This window comes from Orcinus orca, chromosome 9 (genome assembly GCF_937001465.1).
Source record: "Orcinus orca chromosome 9, mOrcOrc1.1, whole genome shotgun sequence".
In the NCBI taxonomy this organism is placed as follows: domain Eukaryota; kingdom Metazoa; phylum Chordata; class Mammalia; order Artiodactyla; family Delphinidae; genus Orcinus; species Orcinus orca.
In genome coordinates, this window is record NC_064567.1 from 98,269,983 (window position 1) to 98,288,741 (window position 18,759).

The 18,759-nt window shown below is 51.2% G+C and overlaps 1 protein-coding gene across 6 annotated transcripts in view; it reads right to left on the reverse strand.

The window, feature by feature from the left end:
- Positions 1-18,759, reverse strand: part of TNS3 (tensin 3) — a 226,677-nt gene that overhangs the window by 49,027 nt on the left and 158,891 nt on the right. For all 6 annotated transcript variants that reach the window (XM_033411317.2, XM_033411313.2, XM_033411316.2 and 3 more), the window contains 3 exons: positions 7,683-7,846; positions 6,571-6,697; positions 6,399-6,482 (listed from right to left, as the gene is read on the reverse strand). In XM_033411317.2, coding sequence (XP_033267208.2) covers positions 6,399-6,482; positions 6,571-6,697; positions 7,683-7,846 — 375 coding nt within the window. The remainder of the gene's footprint in view (positions 1-6,398; positions 6,483-6,570; positions 6,698-7,682; positions 7,847-18,759) is intronic.

Genomic DNA, 18,759 nt, shown 5'->3' on the forward strand with positions numbered 1-18,759 from the left:
ACGGAACAGGATGTGTGCTACCCAGAGCACAGGGCAAGAGCTGCAGGCAAAGGTGCACTGCCAGGTTCCAGGGGATAACACGGGCCTCTCCTGAGACAAACTCTCCCTCCCTGACCAAACCGGAGATAGGGTCCTGGAGCCTCGATCTTGGCCTTTGATGTCTGTCCTCGGAGGGCCCAGCCTTTAGCAAGGATTCTGCTAAGTCATCCCCCCTGCCTGCTCTCTGATCAAGTTCCTCAACTCCTCCTTGATGTCTAAGCCCTCTGCCTGTCCTCAGCAAGATCCTGCTGGGCCAGTTTGGCAAGAATGTCCCTTCCTTGATGTTCCTTAGTTACTTTTCATCCCCTGACCCCGTCACTGCTCTTTAGCTGTATCTGCTGCATTAGGATTTGAGCTCAGCTCCTTCCCCTGCTGCAACAGTACCAAATAAAATCTGTCTCTACCACCTTTCACTGGTGTCCTGCTCTGTTTCTCCCCGACACTTGTCTGCTGGTTGTCTGGGAAATAACCCAACACACCTGGGTTTACACTGACTAAGCGGGTACCTAGTTCAGTTTGATGTAATAAGACACACAGAGGAATTTTACGTCGTTAGTGTTGTACTAACTGCACACTAACTAAAGGAAGCCAGAACACAGCTGCCGTCGTAATATTAATAGCAACAAAGTCAGAAATCGTTACAAAGGCCCCAATCTATTCTGCTAGGGTCAGCTGATCACACCACCTGCATCTCCCACAAATCCAACCCACCTCCTCCCACCATTTCTGAAATCGTTTTGATGCTCTACCCCACTGCCTACTCTGACTGCTGCTGTGCATACCGCAGCCGGATCAATGCGTGAAAACAGAAGCCTGAGCAGTGGTCTCCCTGTCTCAAGACATACCCCATCTTCTGTGGCTGCAGAGAACAGCTATGGCTGGGCCTTCTCTCACCCCTCCACTGCCCTCCAGAGCCCCGTCTCCATCCTGTCCTGGTCCGCTGTACCCGCTGCCACAAGGCCCGCCCCTGCTCTATCTCCATCCCAAACGCCCCCCTCCATTCCCCTAGTTAGCTCCTACTTACCCTACTCGCCCGTCAAACCCTCAGACCTCCTCACCAGGTAAACAACCACCACAAATCAGCAGAGTGCCATCGTCCTGTCCTGGGCTCTTCCCTGTCGTGGGATCACTGGGCGCATCCCTGCTGTGCCTACTGCACTTCCAGGAGGGCAGGCCTGGGTCTCTGGGCTCACACCAACCCAGCAGAGCACTGCGGAACAGAAGTGCTCAATAATAAACACGGGCAGACTGCACCCAGGTCCACTCCACACCAAGTATTCCTTCATTTCATACTTTCACTTTTCATTATAGAAAATTCCAAAACATACGAAAGGAGACAGAGTAGTATGATGAACCTCTGTGAAGACGTCACCAGCTTCAACTGCTGTCAACTCACAGCCAATAAATACTGTTTCAACCACAGCCACACCATTTCCCCCAATGGGATTTAAATTAAACTTTTAATGTTGAGATCATGGTACCGTCACACGGAGATCCCCTATACTCTTTATCCAGTTCCCCCCGATGGTAATATCTTACTAAGCTATAGCAGGATGGTGATATTCATACAGTCAAGATAGAGAACATTCCCACCCCACAAGGACCCCTCCATTCCCCCTCCACCTTTACCCCCTCCAAACTCCTAGGAAACACTAATATGTTCTCCATTTCTATAATTTTGCCATTTAAAGGATATTACATTAAGTGGAACCATGCAGGATGTAAACTCTGGGGAATGGCTTTGCTCTGAAGATTCACCCAGGTGTGGCACCACCGCTGCATCAACATTCTGGTTCCTTTTCATGGCTGAGCTGTGTTCCATGGTGTGGATGGACTGCAGTCTATTTACCCACCTGCTGAAGGACACCCAGGTTGTTTCCAGTTTGGGGCTATTTAGAATAAAGCTGCTATAAACATTTCTGTTCAGGTTTTTGTGTGAGTGTAAGTCTATTTCTTTGGGACAAAAACTCAGGAGGGCAACTGCTGAGTCACATGGTGGTTGCATGTTTAGTTTCTTTAAGAAACGGCCAAACTCTTTCCCAGAGAGGCTGCACCATTGTCCGTTCCCACCGGCAGTAAATGAGAGTTCCAGTTTCTCCACATCCTCATCAGCATTTGATGCTGTCACTATTTTTATTTTGAACCTTTCTGACAAGTCTGTAGTGATGTCTCACTGTGGCTTTAATCTGCATTTCACTGAAGGCTAACGATGCTGAACGTCTTGTCATGTGATTATTTGCCACCTGTACATCCTCTTTGGTGAAACGTCTCTTCGTCTCTTTTGCCCATTTTCTAATTGGATTGTTTGTTTCTTTACTGCTGAGTATTCACAGTGCAAATATTTACTCCCAGTCTGTAGCTTGTCTTTTTATCCTCTTAACATGTTCTTTCCATAGCAAAAATTTTCAGTTTGAATGAAGTCTAATTTATCAATTTTTCCTTTTATAGATCATGCTTTTGGTGCTAATCTAAGAGCCTTTGCCCAGCCTGGACCCCAAAGATTTTCTCCTATTTTCTTGGTAAAAGTTTTACAGTTTTCCATTTTCCATTTAAGTTTTTGATCCATTATACATTAATTTTTGTATAAGATGTGAGACTTTGGTTAATGTTCTTTTTTTTTTTTTTGCCTGTGGGTGCCCACTTGCTCCAGCATTATTTGTTGAAAAGGCTATCTTTCCTTTATTGACTTGTTTTGGCACCTTTTTCAAAAAAAATCAATTGGGCATATTTGTATGAGTCTATTTTGGGGTTTTCTATTGGTTTCTGTGTCTATCCCTCCACCAACACCACACAGTCTTAGTTACTGTAGCTATATAATAAATCTGGAAATTAGGCAAATCCATTCTTCCCACTTTATTCTTTTTCAAAATTGTCTTAGCTACTCAAGTTCCTTTGCCTTTCCATATAAATTTTAGAATTATCTTGTCTATATCTACAAAAAAACCTTGTCAGGAATTTGATAGGAATTGTGTTAGAACTATGCATCAATTTGGGAATAAATGACTTCTGTACCATGTTGAGTTTTCCAACCCATGAACATGTCTCTCCATTTATTTAGATATTCTTTTATTTCTTTCATCAACACTGTGTAGTTTTCAGCATATAAGTCTTGTACATGTTTTGTTAGTTTTATACTTTAGTACTTCACTTCTGATCTATTATAAATGACACTGTATTTTTATTTTTTTATTAACTTTTTTTTTGATGTGGACTATTTTTAAAGTCTTTAGTGATGCTTCTGTTTTTATGTTTTTGTTGTTTGGCCGCGAGGCATGTGAGATCTTAGCTCCCTGACCAAGGATCGAAACTGCACCCCCTGCATTGGGAGGCGAAGTCTTATTAACCACTGGACCACCAGGGAAGTCCCGACACCTGTATTTTAAATTCAGGTTTCTACATGTTTGTTGCTACCATATAGAAATATAATTGATTTTTGAGAGCTTATCTTGATATCCAACAACCTTGCTGAATTCACTTATTTGTTCCGGGAGGTTTTTTAGTAGATTCCTTAGAATTTTCCCCATGGACAATCATGACATCTGCCAAAAGGGACAGCTTTATTTCTTCCCTTCCAGTCTGTTATCTTTTATTTCCTTCTCTTGCATGGTGCCCCTGGAGAACGTCCAGCATCATGTGGAGCAATAGTGGTGTTAGCTGTAGGGTGTTTGTAGATGCTCCGTTCTATTTTGTTTTTAGTCATTAATGGGTGTGAATTTTGTCAAATTCTTCTTTTGCACCTATTGATATCATGTGATTTTTCTTCTTTCTCTAGATAATACAGTGGATCGCACTGATGGATTTTCAAATATTGAATCAGTCGTGCCTCCCTGGAATAAGTCCCACTTGGCCATGGTGTATACTTCTTTTTATATATTACTGAATTCTATTTGCTTCTATTTGGTTAAACAGTTTCGTGTCTATGTTCATAAGGGATAATTAGTCTATAGTTATCTTTTTTGCCATTGCCTTTGTCTGGTTTTGTTATCAGGGCAACATGACCTTCAAACAATGAATTGGAACGTGTTCCCTCCTCGTCTATTTTTTGAAAGGGATTATGTAGAATTAGTGTTAATTCCTCATTAAATATTTGGTAGAATTCCCCAGTGAAACCATCTGAGCCTGGAGATTTCTTTTTGGGGAGTTTTAATAAATTACCAATTCAATTGCCTTAATAGTTACAGGGTATTCAAACGGTCTGTTTCACATTGTTTACAATTTGTGCTTATCATTAAACACTACATACGTTGTCTGTAATATTCCCTTATTGTCCTTTTGGCTTCTACAGGGTCTTCAGCAATAGCCCTATTTCATTCTGATATTAGCATATGTGTCTTCCCTCTCTTTTGCCAGTCTTTCTAGAGGTTTGTCAAATTCTTTGATCTTTTCCAAGAATCAGCTCTTCGGTTTATTTTCTGTTTCCCCGTTTATAATTGCACTGCTTTCTGCTTATATTTTTAGAAGAGGGGTGAATGTAGCCCCTAAGTGTGAGCCACCACCATCGCTGTGTCTCAGGGGTCAGCCACCACCCACCCCTCGACTGTGCACAGCACACGGGGCCCCCAGCCAGTGCTGTGTGTGTGTCTCTGAGCTCCCCCTGGGCTAACGTCCTCAGGGACTGCCGAAATGAAAACACGGAAGACTCGGAAGGTGTTCTTAAGATTAAACGGCTCCAATTTCACATGTTTGCTTTTTGTATCTGAAATCAAAGCCCTACTTCTTCCAAGCGGACACCTGCACACCCAAGTTCCTTAGACACACGGGCTGCACAGACGCCTAATCCACACTGGATGTGCAGGGCCGCACAGTCACACACGGACGTGCTGGCCCACGCAGCCCACGTCTGTCCCAGGGCCTGATGCTCCAGGCCAGGACGGTCGCCCCGCGTCGCACACAGGGCACACCGAGCTCGTTCAGCCCCCAGGCCCTTCTCAAGTTCAGGAAGGGCTTGTGACCTCCACCCAATGGCCCTAGCGGCCCACGTTCGGAGCTGTTAGTGAGTCTGAAGGTTTTCTCTGGTACTTTCCTTCCTCAAGCTTATCATCCACCCTCTACTGCTGTCACCAGCATGTTTCCAGTGAACCTGGTCTTGGAGTGGTGGGATCTGACTGAATTCCGTGTCAGAGGGCTGGGCTCTAGCCGGAATCCACTAAATACGTTCAAATTAGCCATTAATCGTGGTCGACTCCGGGAGGAGGGGGCTGTGTGGAAATGGAGGCATGGCCCTCTGCTTCTATCTAAATTATTAAAACACAGAAGAACAGACACACGGCTTCACGTGTGTGAGTCCGTGCACCACACGCACAGGAACACAGGCACTTCTCATGCTGTGCTCCTACATGTACAAACAAATGCACCAACACAGCGCACGTTTCTTCTTACCCTTCATTTCAGTTACACCTGCTAAGAAAGACGTGCATTTAATTCTATGCTAAAAGCAAGCATCTTTGGGAAGAAAACTGGCCCTTCTCTTAAATGACACATGGATCTCGTTTTCTCTGGAAAAAGAAGGAAAATGGAGCTAGCTGTCATCACCACAACCTCCCCTGCGTAAGAGGTGGGATTTAAACACAATGTCTGCTTCCCCCTCCCCCAAAAGTGCATCTAATGAGCAGCAGTGGGAACCCTCACTCAGCTTCCCCAGGGCAGAAAAGCAGCCGCATAAGGAATCCACAATTACAGAGAAGAGCGATTTTAAAGTGTAAGTTCAGCTTGAGCTACGTCCCCTCCCCACCTGCCCGGGGCCAGGCCCGTCCTGGACTCTCAAGGCAGGTGGGGAATGTCCATAACAGGAAGGGGTGCTGAGGAACCCACCACCGCTGCGTTAACTCCCTCTCTGGGGCCGGTGCAAAGACAAATTCGACCCCGCAAGTATGACACGTGCCCAGGGAGGAAGCAGACCCGTCCAGAAGCGGCCACTCGCTGGGGAGATCCAGGATGGCGGCCGAGAACGTAAGGGGCCAGGACAGGTCTGTGTGAGCAGGCGAGGGCAGCTGTGCCACTGAGAGCGGGGAGCTCTCTGTGGCCCCCACTTCCTCTGAAAAGGGAGGGTCGGGTGTTCCAGCTTCTTCTTTCAACTCCAAGTAATGCCACAGGGAGTTGAAAAGCACCGATGTTCGGCTGCTGAGAGCACCATGACCCTCCGCATCAACGCTTGAAAGTGCTCAGTGAGCAGAAGAAAACAGAAGCACACCTGCAGGACGCCAGGCAGAGATTCAACACCACTGCTAACCCCAGCGGACTACACCGCAGTGTCCCTGCACCTTCCCCAGCCACAGCCACATTGCTGAGATGTGACACACGTGGAAATATTTCTGCATGAGAGGACATCCAGAGCAGAGGAAAGGAGGTGGGTTTCTTACCAGGAGCTCCTTTGTACAGACCGCTGGGGCTGCCCATCTGCGGCCCGGATGGGCTGAACGGAGGAAAACGTGGGCTTCTTGTCACTGGAAAGAGAAAGCAGAGTGACGAGCTGTTCCCCTCCGCTCCCTCAAGGGGTGGGATGGCACGCTACGAGCTCTGCTTCTTTCTTACCATACGGCGTTTCTGGAGACACAGGAAATGCTGGTGTGGGAGAGATGGACTCACTGCCACTGCTGGTTGGAGAGAAGATCCTGCCGTCGATCACACCCAGGTCTGGGGGATACGTGGTGATCACCGCCTGAAATCGGCAGGGGGCGTTGGTTAGGTGAAGGCCACTTCCAGACGGCTGGGGGCCCCTGGCACCCACTGAGCCAACCCTCGTCTGAGACTGGGGACAGGAGGCTGCCATGGAAAACTGGAAGAAGCTTCAATAACAGTCAAGGTAGAGGGAAGTGTCTTGTGGTCAACATTACACAGCTCATAAGTGGAGTTAGCAGAGAGTCTGTGCAGCAGAGGGAAAGTGAGCGTTAAGTGAAAAAGGCAGGGTAAAAGAATTGTCACCTGTGGTGTGTCCACAGATACACAAAATACCCAATGAATTAAAAACACAGGCACAGAAAAGAGGCTGGCAGGACATAGCCCAGATATTAACACTGGTTCTGTGTGTGTGTGTGTTAAGACTACTGGTGACTTTCTTTTCTCGTCTATTCTAGGTTCCAACTTTTCCACCATGAGAGTCAATGAAACCCTAATTTCAAAGGGTTCATCGTTTGGGGGTTTGCCAACCTGTCTTACTTCAATTCTGAATAAAAGCCTTAAGTACGCCTCCCCAAAGATGCTCTGCAGATCTCCCCACGGAGCACACATCCACGCGGACCCGCTTTCTTCCTCCCTCCTGGGGACGCCGGGAGGCCTTGGGTTGGGGACTTGGGGTCCTTTGCGATGACTTCTGTTTGCCCTTTGCTGCCGCCGTCCACCCATGGAGCTCTGAGGCCTCTACCCTCACGACCCACCTGCATGCTGGGCCCCTCATCCCCATTCTACAGATCAGAATACAGAGGCTCAGATGACCGCAGTGAGTGAGGTGCACGCCCGCACGGCTCTCTCGGGAGAGCGGGGATCCCACCCAGGATCCCGGCTGGTGCACAGCTGGGCTCCCCCCAACACCACCTGCCTTCAGGGAGGAACGTCGTGTGTGAGACGGGGGCGAAGGCGGGTGGGGAACTGAACTGGTGACTTGGGACGGGGCTCAGGCCAGGCTCTGGGGGGCGGGGTGCGTATACCTCCTTGGCGTTGTCTGAAGAGAGAAAAGGCACCAGGCTTGGGGCCTGTTCCGCACTGGTAGTCTTGCCCCAGCCGCATGTGGAGAAGGCTGGCTGCTCCCCAGCATTGCTGTCATACTGCTCGAGGCTCAGCTTCCGGAATCTTCCACCCAGCGGCTCATCACCTGGTAGGAGAGAGACACGTGGGCCGCAGGCGTTTTCATCATGGAGGAGAGCACTGACCCTCAGTTAAAACTGACTTTAAAACTTCTCAGAGGCATTCTTTGTTTTATTTTTTCCAGTTCCAGAACATTTTCATCACCCAAGATGAAACCCCGTCCATGCCCATTAAGGGGAGCGTTCACTCCCCGTTCCCGACCCCCAGCTCCTGGCAACCACTAATTTACTTTCCGCCTCTATGGATTTGCCTATTCCGGACACTTCATGTACATGGAATCACACACTCCACGTCCTTTGCTGTCTGACGTCTTTCACCCAGCGTGACCCTCTCGAGGCTCATCCTGTTACTGTGTGAACTGGCCGTTGTCCACGTTCCTGGCTGTTTCTCCCAGCGTCAGCTCCACCAGGGAATCGTGCCTGGCTGGTTCCCCAGGGCCCGGCACACAGGAGGTGCTCAGGAAGCATAAGGGACAGAGAAAGGCTGGGACCCAGGATCGAGGCTTCTTTCCCCTGGCTAAGCGAGCAAGACAGATTCTTGGTGGTGGTCAAGCTTCAAAGAACCCAGGGTGGGCCCCCTGATGGCCACAGGCCCTGGGACTTAGTCTGAGACCTCTGCCCGCATAATCCGTCTTCCCCTTCTCAGGGCATCTGTGGTCAACTTTGGGGTCACAGTGCCTGCACTTGCCTTATGACCACCAAGGAGGTAACAACCACTCAGACCAGAGACACAGAAATCTTTCCTTGAGTCACAAACATAAATACATATCCATTTGCCTACACAAACGGTCACCTTCTTGATATGTTGTCCTGCATCTTTACAAAAAATTGTATCCGTTCTTTGTGACCTCTATGAATCACCTATTTGTTTATGCTCAATCCCAGTATACAGGTATAGTGATATCAGAATTGTTAACCTGTACACCTTTTATTTCCAAGTGTCAGAGATACTTCGTATTTCATAGCTGGTCCACACTGGCTGCTCAGGGGAGCCACGGGGGCTGCTGCACGTGGACGTGCAACCGAGGGCATCCTCAGACTCACGGGCAGGGAGGAAGCAGCCCCGGCGCCGGCCTACTCCCTCCGGAACCGGCTTCTGGGCAGGACCAGGCACTAGGACGGCACCCAGGGCTCTGGGATACGACCAGGCTGGGTGTGACCTACAGCATGCCAGAGCTGTGTGCGAGCCCTGTCTGCCCGCGCCCCGTCAGGGCCAGAGTGGCCCGAAGGCCACACCACCTGCAGAGCTTCAGGGCTGAGTGAGGACCCTGCACGTGACACCCTGACGCTTAACAGCAAGAAATCCTGGGGGGAAAAAGAGCTTAATTCAAGCACCAACAGTCGGCATTCACTGTCCCACTGTCCAGTGCAAGAAATGTCACAGATCCTCAGCCCTGCTCCAACCAACTAAGACTCACTTTATGGGGGATGGGGGAGGGGTCGGGGGCTGCAATCGATCTGTGGACTCTCACGACTGGTGGTTTGGGAAACCTGCTGCAGGCTGTTAGGATGGCAATGTTTCTATCGATGATATCCTCTGAAAATTCAGACGTGTTAAGGGTTTCCCCTACAGTTCAGATTTAAGCGATGTAATCCCTACAACTGTGACGGTCACGATGACACTGCATTTAAAGGTGGGGTTTAAATTACCAATGGCTCATCTGGAGAGACTCTGCCCGCGGCTGTGAACACGCTGTCACGTGAGCACCCCGGCAGCATCGTGCCCCTCCCTCAGCAGGGCCTTTCAGAAGCTGCGTGGAATTCAAAGGCTGCCGCATGAAGGGAGCTCCGTCCACAGAGGGAGAACACTCAACAGCTGTGCCCAGTGAGGAGAGGAGTGCGACTCCTTCGCGGGCGCCCCCCCCCCAAACCCTCCAGCTTCCCGAAGGTCCCTTCCTCGGACAGAGGCCAGCCAGGCACAGCCCTCCGTGTCACACGGGAGGACATCTGCTGGGTGCCATTCAGCTGGTGACCCAGCGGACGAGATCTAAACCCGGTCTCCGAGTGGCCGGCCCCTCCCAGAAGAATCCTTCCACCCCTCCTGACATCCTTCCTCCGTTTCCAACAGCTGACCGCTAAGACCTGGCCTGGAGGGGCGAGGGGAGAGGGCATTAGGATTCGGGATTTGGAGGCTCGTGTCCACCCTCACCAGCTGGAGGACCAGCCGCAGGGCATCCTCCAGCCCCCGTTTCATTATGTGAAAAACGAGCACAATGCTCGCCCCCTTTTCTCCCCTGCAGAGAAAAACTGGGGTGAGGATGACATAAAATGCGTTTAACACATGCACACTGACACAGCGCCACCGCCGTCCTGCGGTCCTCTTCCGGGTCCCTCCTCGGGTTCCCGCCCTCCACGAGACCGGCGCTGCAGGACTGGCCCGACGGCCACAGACCTGCCCCCAGATGGGCACCTGGAGCCACCGAGGGAGCGGGCGCTGGGAGGCGTGAGGCCGCAGGGAGAGGCTGGCCCCCAGCAGGATCGGGGCCCAGGCATGGGCTCGCGTGCTGTCACCGGGGCAACAAAGGTGCAGAGTGGGGACAGAAGGGGCCCGTGCGAGCCTGGCTGCCCTGAGAGGCGGAGCGCCAACGCCCTCCTCCAAGGCTGCAGGGGTTACACAGAGCACGGAGCACCTCATCCAAAGGAACACCTCCACCCAAATCGCGCACTGACACCTGCAGCCCATCACAGCCAAGAGATCCAGAGCCCGCGCTGCCCCAAAGCCTTCCGGATAAGGATCTGGGGACGGGAAGACAGCTTCTGTTCAACATGCAGGATAATAAGTGGTGTTCTGTGGAAACAGCACATTGCCATCACTCCAACACGCTGTGTGGCGTGAAGCCCCAGAAAGGTGCGGAGAGTGTGGGCATGCTCCCCGACCTCAATGCCCCGTGACCTCAGCCCTGACCTTTGAACCAGAGGGTTCCAGGAACTGAAGCCCCATTCCGTGTATGGCCCTGCGAATAAAAACCAGCCAGCACAGCCTCGAGGATGTACTGCAAAGGCCCGGCTATAAAAACATGTCCAGGTGGCACCAGGGCCCAAGAGGGACTATGCAGAACTGAGGAGGGAGCTCCAGAGAAGGAAGCTTAGATTTGTTTTTTTAACTGAAGGACAGTTTACAATGTTATGTTAATTAGACTTTTAAAACCTCTCTTCAGGTTTCCTGTAACAGTCCAGTTTCAGAGTAGCCGGGGAACTCAGTCTGTCCTTTCAGCTGATTCGGAGCCACGTGTGGCCTCAGTCCTGGGCTTCCTCCAGATGAGGCCCTGAGACAGTGTCCGTGAGTGGCCCCAGAAACGTCCCTAGGGAACACAGGGGTTTGCAACCATTCCTTGATGTTCTCTCTCTCGCGCACAAATGAAGATAACAAAGAGACTTCTCTTCACTTAAAAATCTCTCCTGGGGCTTCCCTGGTGGCGCAGTGGTTCAGAGTCCGCCTGCCGATGCAGGGGACACGGGTTCGTGCCCCGGTCCAGGAAGATCCCACGTGCCGCGGAGCGGCTGGGCCCGTGAGCCATGGCCGCTGAGCCTGCGCGTCCGGAGCCTGTGCTCCGCAACGGGAGAGGCCACAACAGTGAGAGGCCTGTGTAGCGCAAAAAAAAAAAAAAAAAATCTCTCCTGTAAAGTGTTCTCCGTATCAAATACCACCTCGAGTGCCTTCACTGAACCTAAGTAATGGGGCATGTGGTTCAGCAGCTAGGGGTTTCATTCTTCAATAATCATGGATCAATACTTCACCGCTCCCCGGCCTGCAGGAGTGTGGTCACAGGCGGCCACCAAGGGTCTATGCCAGGACCAACGTTGAGAGCAGGGGTCGGGGCACGCACACAAGCTCCACAGGGGACCCCGTTTCCAGGCTGTGGACCTGCACAGAGCATCGCTCTCCCCGCAGAGTGTGTCTTCCCTTCCCAAAGAGGCAAAGATACAAGCGCCACGGTCATCAGAGACCAGGCCCCTGCAGGCGACAGACCCTGCCCTCCTATCAGACTGCAGTGTAGACAGGAGGGTCCCCAGCACCACCCCGACCCCAGGGTGATGCTCCTGGAGAAACGACGAGGGGTGCACGACGCAGCCGCGGCGCCGGGATATGCCCACATGTGCCCACCTCTGCCCGGGAGGAAAGCGGGAAGCAGAGCCCGGCCGCCTCACAACAGCCAGGCGGTGTGCTGTGTCGTTTCTGCCGATGAGGAAAATGGGGTCTCGAGTTGAGACCTGCCCCATCCCACACAGCAAGCTACAGACAGGGGTTTGGTGCGCCGCGGAGCCGGACAAAACCCCCCCACTGCACACTCCACTCCCCCAGGGCGGCTTGTCCTCGCCCACCGGTGCCAAGCGAGGGGCGGGTCAGCCAGGAGGTGCCACTGTCCCCTCCCACTTCAAAAGGCCTGCTCAGTGCAGACGGTGGCCCACAGGCCTGGGCGGCGCGGCCCACCCACACAGACGAGTGGTGCTGTCGGCACCTCAGTGATTCATAATGGCTAACGCGGATGATGGAAGGGACACCGGCGGAGATAGGGGACCCTTCCTTCTGCCCATGTGCCAAGGGGCGGTGGACGCCCGCTTTGCTTCTCAAATCCTTCTACCCCTCAAGTGAATTTCAGATTAACAATGGCTTCTTCCTACAATCTCTGGAAACGACCCCTTTGGCATTTGAGTAAAAACACTGGCTGGGGGTGTAGTTCCCAGAGCAGGTGAGCGCAGAGCAGCCTGGACCAAAGGTAGGAGGAGGCGGGTTTTAAAGGCCTTCCTGTCCGAGAATCGTTGGTCTGACGGTGGAAGTGGGGCTGGGCAAAGGGCATGTGACCCCAGGCCCACCCGCTGGCAGACGCCGGCTCCCCGGCCCACTCGGGCAGTCCGCCTCTGGCCAAGCGCGGAGCAGGTCTGCCTCTGTGCCCACTGGACGGTCCGACAGACGTCTCGGGGATGAAATGAGGACTGGTCCAGGCTCAATGAGATAACGCAGCAAAAGCCAGTGCAGGATACAAGCCCACAGCAAGAACCAAATGTGAAAACTGCAGCCACCAAACATGCCAGAGGAAGATTCATGCGGTCACTGAAAATCCTGTTTGATGGAATGTGAAGGGAGAAAACATGCTAAAACATTACGTGAAAAGAGCAGCGTGGAAAAGTAAGCATGTGGCATTCTATCTATGAATTCATTTTGATTTTTAAAAATAAGAAAATGTACCAAAATGTTCACAAGAGTCTGTCTCTGGGTCGTGGAATTCTAGGCACTGTGAAGAGTTTTCTTTTTAAATATCTAATAGGTTGGCCAAAAAGTTCGTTTGGGTTTTTCCGTAAGATGTTACGGGAAACCGGAACGAACTTTTTGGCCAACCCAATATATCTTCTAAAGTGTTCACTAATAATAGGTCTTACTTTTAAAATCAGGAAAACAAGATCCAGATCATTTTTAAGAAGAATAAGTTTTCTTCACATTGTGTAGAACTCTGAGTTGACCTCACAGACGTTCCCAGGTCCTTCTCTCCTAGTTCTAATTCTAGTAGAACTAACTCTGCACTAGTACAGGCACACCTCATTTCACTGCACTTCGCAGATACTGTTTTTTACAAATTGAAGGTTTGTGTCAACCGTGCATCACTCAAGTCTATCGGCACCATTTTTCCACGGCATCTGTTCACTTCACGTCTCTGTGTCACATTTTGGTAATTCTCACCATACTTGAAACTTTTTCATTATTATTATATTTGCTATGGTAATTTGTAATCAGTGGTCTATGATATTACTCCTGTAATTACTTTATTTGTTTTGTATTTTGAAATTAAGGGATGTATACTTTTTTTTTAGACATAATGCTATTGTACACGTAATAGACTACAGTACAGTGTAAACATAACTTTTATAAGCACTGGGAAACCAGAAAAATCTGTCTGAGTCACTTTATTGAGGCGATATTTGCTTTATGACGACGGTCTGGAGGCCAATCTGCAATATGCCTGAGGGCTGTGCCCGTATTTAGTCTCTATGTGAAGCTCCACAAACACAAACGTGTTTGGTGTTTGATTAATATATCATTCTGACAAGTCAGCTGGATCTTCTCATCCGATACAGAGACAATCCTACGGGAGGTGGCTTTCTGCACCAATAAGCTCAGAGGAGCTGTACAAGTTACCTTAATTTAAAGAGAGAAGGACTAGGGTGTCCTCGAGGTCGGGACGTGAGCACCGCTGGGCGGGGGCCCCCACCCCTCGGGTCATCCAACAATGGCCGGATGCAGGCTGCCCACCCTCCCAAGGGAGGGCCTTGATTCCATTTCACTGGACGAGTTGAACTGTATTCAAGAATCCACTCCATAAATCCGGCCATGACCATATTTCTCCTTCTCAGTAGAGAAATCAGATCCAAGAAAAGAGGAAACAGGAGATTGAATGAAAGCAGGAAAGAGTCGCTGCACTAAAGCCCTGTGCCTGTGCTGGCTGGGACCCTGCAGGTGGCTCGGCAAACCGCCCCCTCCCACGGGCCTTCCTCAGGCAAAGGGCAGCTGGAGCCGGTGCCCCTGCCCCTGCCCTGCTCGGCCCAGGTGCGGCCACTAGAAAACGCCCCAGGACACCACCGCCCTCCAAGTCACAGAAGCAGTAGGGTTCAGTGCAGAAACCGTGGCAACCTAGGACCACAGAGTTACCAACCATCTCCAGTGACCCGCACGTCCCCGCACGAGCCCCGCTCACATTCTCGGCCGCGGTGTCCGTGGAGGGTCTGTGTGGGAGCAGCTCTTCCTATACAGAATGCTGCCTTCCAGTCTCGTGTTCGGGGTCTGCTTTTTTCCGCCAACACGTGGCATTGTGACGTGGTCTGCAATGGCCACACAACCAGACACGGCCCACTCCTGGCCAGTCCCTACGCTGGTCTTCGGACCCCTCTCCTTTCCTCCTGTCACCGGAATGACGCACTCCAGGCCTCGGCACCCACCTACCCAGGCTGGAAAGGGGGGCAGGTGTCCCCAGGTGTTCCCCTCACTGCCACTCCCAAAGACCTGAGAATCTCAGCATTTTAACAATTCACTTTACTCACAGGTGGAGCTGGGGTCCAGGACACGTGCTGGGCCTGAGGGCATCCGGCTTTTCCAGGCACTGCCTTAGCCCAAGCCAGGCTTGGGGGGCGGGGCTGAGCTTCCCTATGGGACGTAGGAGCTTGCTGAGCCTGAGAGACAAGCAAGGCTTGGTCGTTCGGTCATTCAGGCCACTCGTAGGGATGGAGCCCTGCTGAGATGGGGGTCGGGTACTGCAACCTTACACGGGCCACCACAAGAAAGTGGCATGGGGTCAGTGCGGGAAAGTTCGGGGGTGCTGAGGACAGAGCAGGAGGGCCAGTCCTCATACAGGGGCACCCGGATGCCCCCACTAAGCCCTGGAGACGTGGGGTTTTCAGGCCAAGACTGCAGGGTGCCCGTCAAGCACTTAGCACCTAGCACTGAATCCAGCCTAATTCGGGAGGTGGGTGGCATTGTGTTCGCCAATTTACCCCTGATCCAACAGAGGTGCAAGCGGCGACTTTCTCGGACGACTAGAAAACTGTAAAAATACTAGAAAACTGGATTTTACAAAGCCAGGGGCCCCCTGGCTACTCTGCACCAAAATACAGTGAACTCCCAATTATGTAACAGAGTGCAGACACACGGTCGTAGGTAACTCAGAGCACACCTGTATTTTCCTTGCACTGTGCTAGGGCAGATTCATTTATCCGGGCGACTATCTGATCCTACTTAAAGAGGAACTTGAGAAGCAGTGAGGTGGGGTCACAGCACCCACTCTGCCTGCCCAAATAAAGCTTGCACCCGCGGCAGGGCCAGCACAGGGAGTCACTGCCCAGACCTCTGGCACAGGATACCCGCCTGTCCTTGAAGCCCTACAGCAGGGGGAAGTTCTCCTGCCTCAGCAAACAGTGGGTCAGCCTCCAGGTGATTGGGACACAGCCCCAGGATGAAACACAAATGTGAAACAGTGATTCTCAAACGGGGCCGCACACCAGAATCACACTAAAAATGCTGACTCTCGGGCCTCACCCCTTACCTGTGAAGTCACAACCCGCGGGAGTGAGGCCCAGGCGTCGGCATTTTTTTTTAAACTCCCACGTTTCCAATACACAGACAAGCTCGAGAACCAGGGCTGGTCTCAACCCTGGATTCACACTGGAGTTACACAAGTGGGGAGCATTTAGAAGAATTCTGACCCCCCGAGCCATGACCCAGGCCAATTCAACCAGGCCTTTCGGAGGCGGAAGCTGCGCGGACACTCTCAGCACCTGCGTTTTGTCAAGTTCCCGGGTGAGTGCACTGTGCAGCCAGGCGGCAAACGCCTGCTCTGACAAGCAGGTGGAAACTCATGAGCTCCTAGAACATGACCTTCATCTTCTATCTGGGCCACTGCAAGCTGAAGCACCCTTAAGCTATTTATTTATCTTTATACGACTGTATAAGAATGAAGCCTGCATCATCAAGGCTTGCACGGATGGGTTCTGGAAACTTCCTCGAATTCCCAGGAGCAAAAACAATCACCAAGGATTCATTTGGATTACTTGGCTCCAGAGTTAGTCTGAGGCCTCCTGACTTCAGCTCATTCAAATAAACATGTGCATCCTCTAGAGAGAGAGTGGAAAACGGAAAACGACAACAAAAAGCCCAAACACTCTTCCCAGCTTAAATGTTCCCAGGATGACTTAAGGAGATTTTCCTCCCTTAAGCTGAAATAGGGATTGATTCACCGGCAGGGTATACTCTTGAAGAGCTGGGTGACGCCTGTTGGAAATCCCTAGTCAGAGTGCAGAATGATGTTGAAGACCTCGGCAGGAGCAGTGGTTCTGGGGTGCCCTCTCTGACCCGACCGACCTCAGAGCCTTAGGAAAGCATACAGGAACGAGAGCGGGCTCCAGCAAAAGCACACCAAGAGGCCGAGTAAAAGAGCCTACCTTTTGGGTTTCCCTGGTGGCGCAGTGGTTGAGAGTCCGCCTGCCGATGCAGGGGATGCAGGTTCGTGCCCCGGTCCGGGAAGATCCCACTTGCCGCGGAGCGGCTGGGCCCCTGAGCCATGGCCGCTGAGCCTGCGCGTCCGGAGCCTGTGCTTCGCAATGGGAGGGGCTGCAGCAGTGAGAGGCCCGCGTACAGCGCAAAAAAAAAAAAAAAAGCCTACCGTTTGGATTGCAAAAGTGAAAACCCTTTCCACTGGGGAACTCCAAAGTGCTTGGTTAGGTGGTAGCATTTCCTCTAGAATGACCTATTTAAAAGGAAATGATTGTGTCCAAAAAGCTAGGAAGGATACCCTTCTACTATAAGAAATTTCAGGAATACGCTCATGGTTTTTTTTGGTTTTTTTGTTTGTTTGTTTGTTTTTGCTGTATGCGGGCCTCTCACTGTCGTGGCCTCTCCCGTTGCAGAGCACAGGCTCCGGACGTGCAGGCTCAGCGGCCATGGCTCACGGGCCCAGCCGCTCCGCGGCATGTGGAATCTTCCCGGACCGGGGCGCAAACCCACGTCCCCTGCATCGGCAGGCGGACTCTCAACCACTGCGCCACAGTGAAGCCCTACGCTCATGTTTTACTCAAAGTAAGCTTGTAATATAAAGCACAGATGTAAAAAGCCGCACAGCAACCAGAAGGCAAGGTCACTACTGGCCTCCGGGGGTCTCCAAAGCGGACTTTCAAACATCTGAGGGGGCAGCTCCTCGGCAAGGTAACAAAAGAATTGCCACGTGGCCCAGCAGTTCCACTCCTGGGTATTACCCCAAAGAACTGAAAACGGGTTCAAATGAATACTTGCACGTGAACGTTCACAGCAGCTCTATTCACAACCACCAAAAGGTCACCATCCAGAGATGACTGGATAAGCGCAGTGTGGGCTGTCCATGCAGTCGAATATCACTCAGCCTTAAGCCTGCAAAACCTTATGCTGAGTGAAAGAGGCCCGACTCAAAAGGCCACATATCATACAATTCCATTTATGTGAAATGTCCAGAAGAGGCAAATCCCTAGAGACAGAAAACACATTAGGGGCTGCCAGGGGCTGGGGGAGTGTGGAATGGGGGTGACTGACCATGGGTACAGATTTCCTTTTGAAATAACAAAAGTGCTCTGGAGCTAGACAGTGGTAATGGTTGTACAACGTTGTGAAGGCACTTAATGCCACTTAATTGTACATTTTTAAATGGTTAAAATGGTAAATTTTACATTAGGTGCATTTTTCCCCAATAAAAAAGATCTGAGGGGGTGATTTCTGTTTCCTAGGCTGGCCTGCCCAAGGGTTTTCACCTTGAGATGCACGTTGTTTTATTTTAAATTGCTTTCTTTTTATTTACCCTTTAACACGAGTGTTAGGGTGTTACACAGGTTTTTTAAAATTATGTGTTTAAGTAGTTTGCATCAGCTATGACTGATTTCAGGGTAGTGAAGATGTCATCAGAAAACAGATGTTCTAAAAACAGGACCATGGGCTTGAGGGGTTGAGAACCACAGCTGCAGGCTGGCCCAGGTGGTTCAGAGCAGGCAGGAGAGGCCACAAGTCCAGGCCTTTCAGGGACGTCGGAAGATGTCCGTCAAGGTGACCACGTGGGGCACCCGAATCTGCCTGTTTGTGTGGTGAGGGTCACTGCAGCGAAAGGAACGGATTCATCAACTCTCAGATTTATAATGTGCCTTTTTTTTTTAATTTATTGATTTGTATTTATTTTTGGCTGCACTGGGTCTTCATTGCTGCTGCACGGGCTTTCTCTAGTTGCGGCGAGCAGGGGCTACTCTTCGTTGCGGTGCGTGGGCTTCTCACTGCGGTAGCTTCTCTTGTTGTGGAGCACGGGCTCTAGGCGTGAGGGCTCAGTAGTTACGGCGCACGGGCTTAGATGCTCCGCGGCATGTGGGATCTTCCCGGACCGGGGCACGAACCTGTGGCCCCTGCATTGGCAGGCAGATTCTTAAC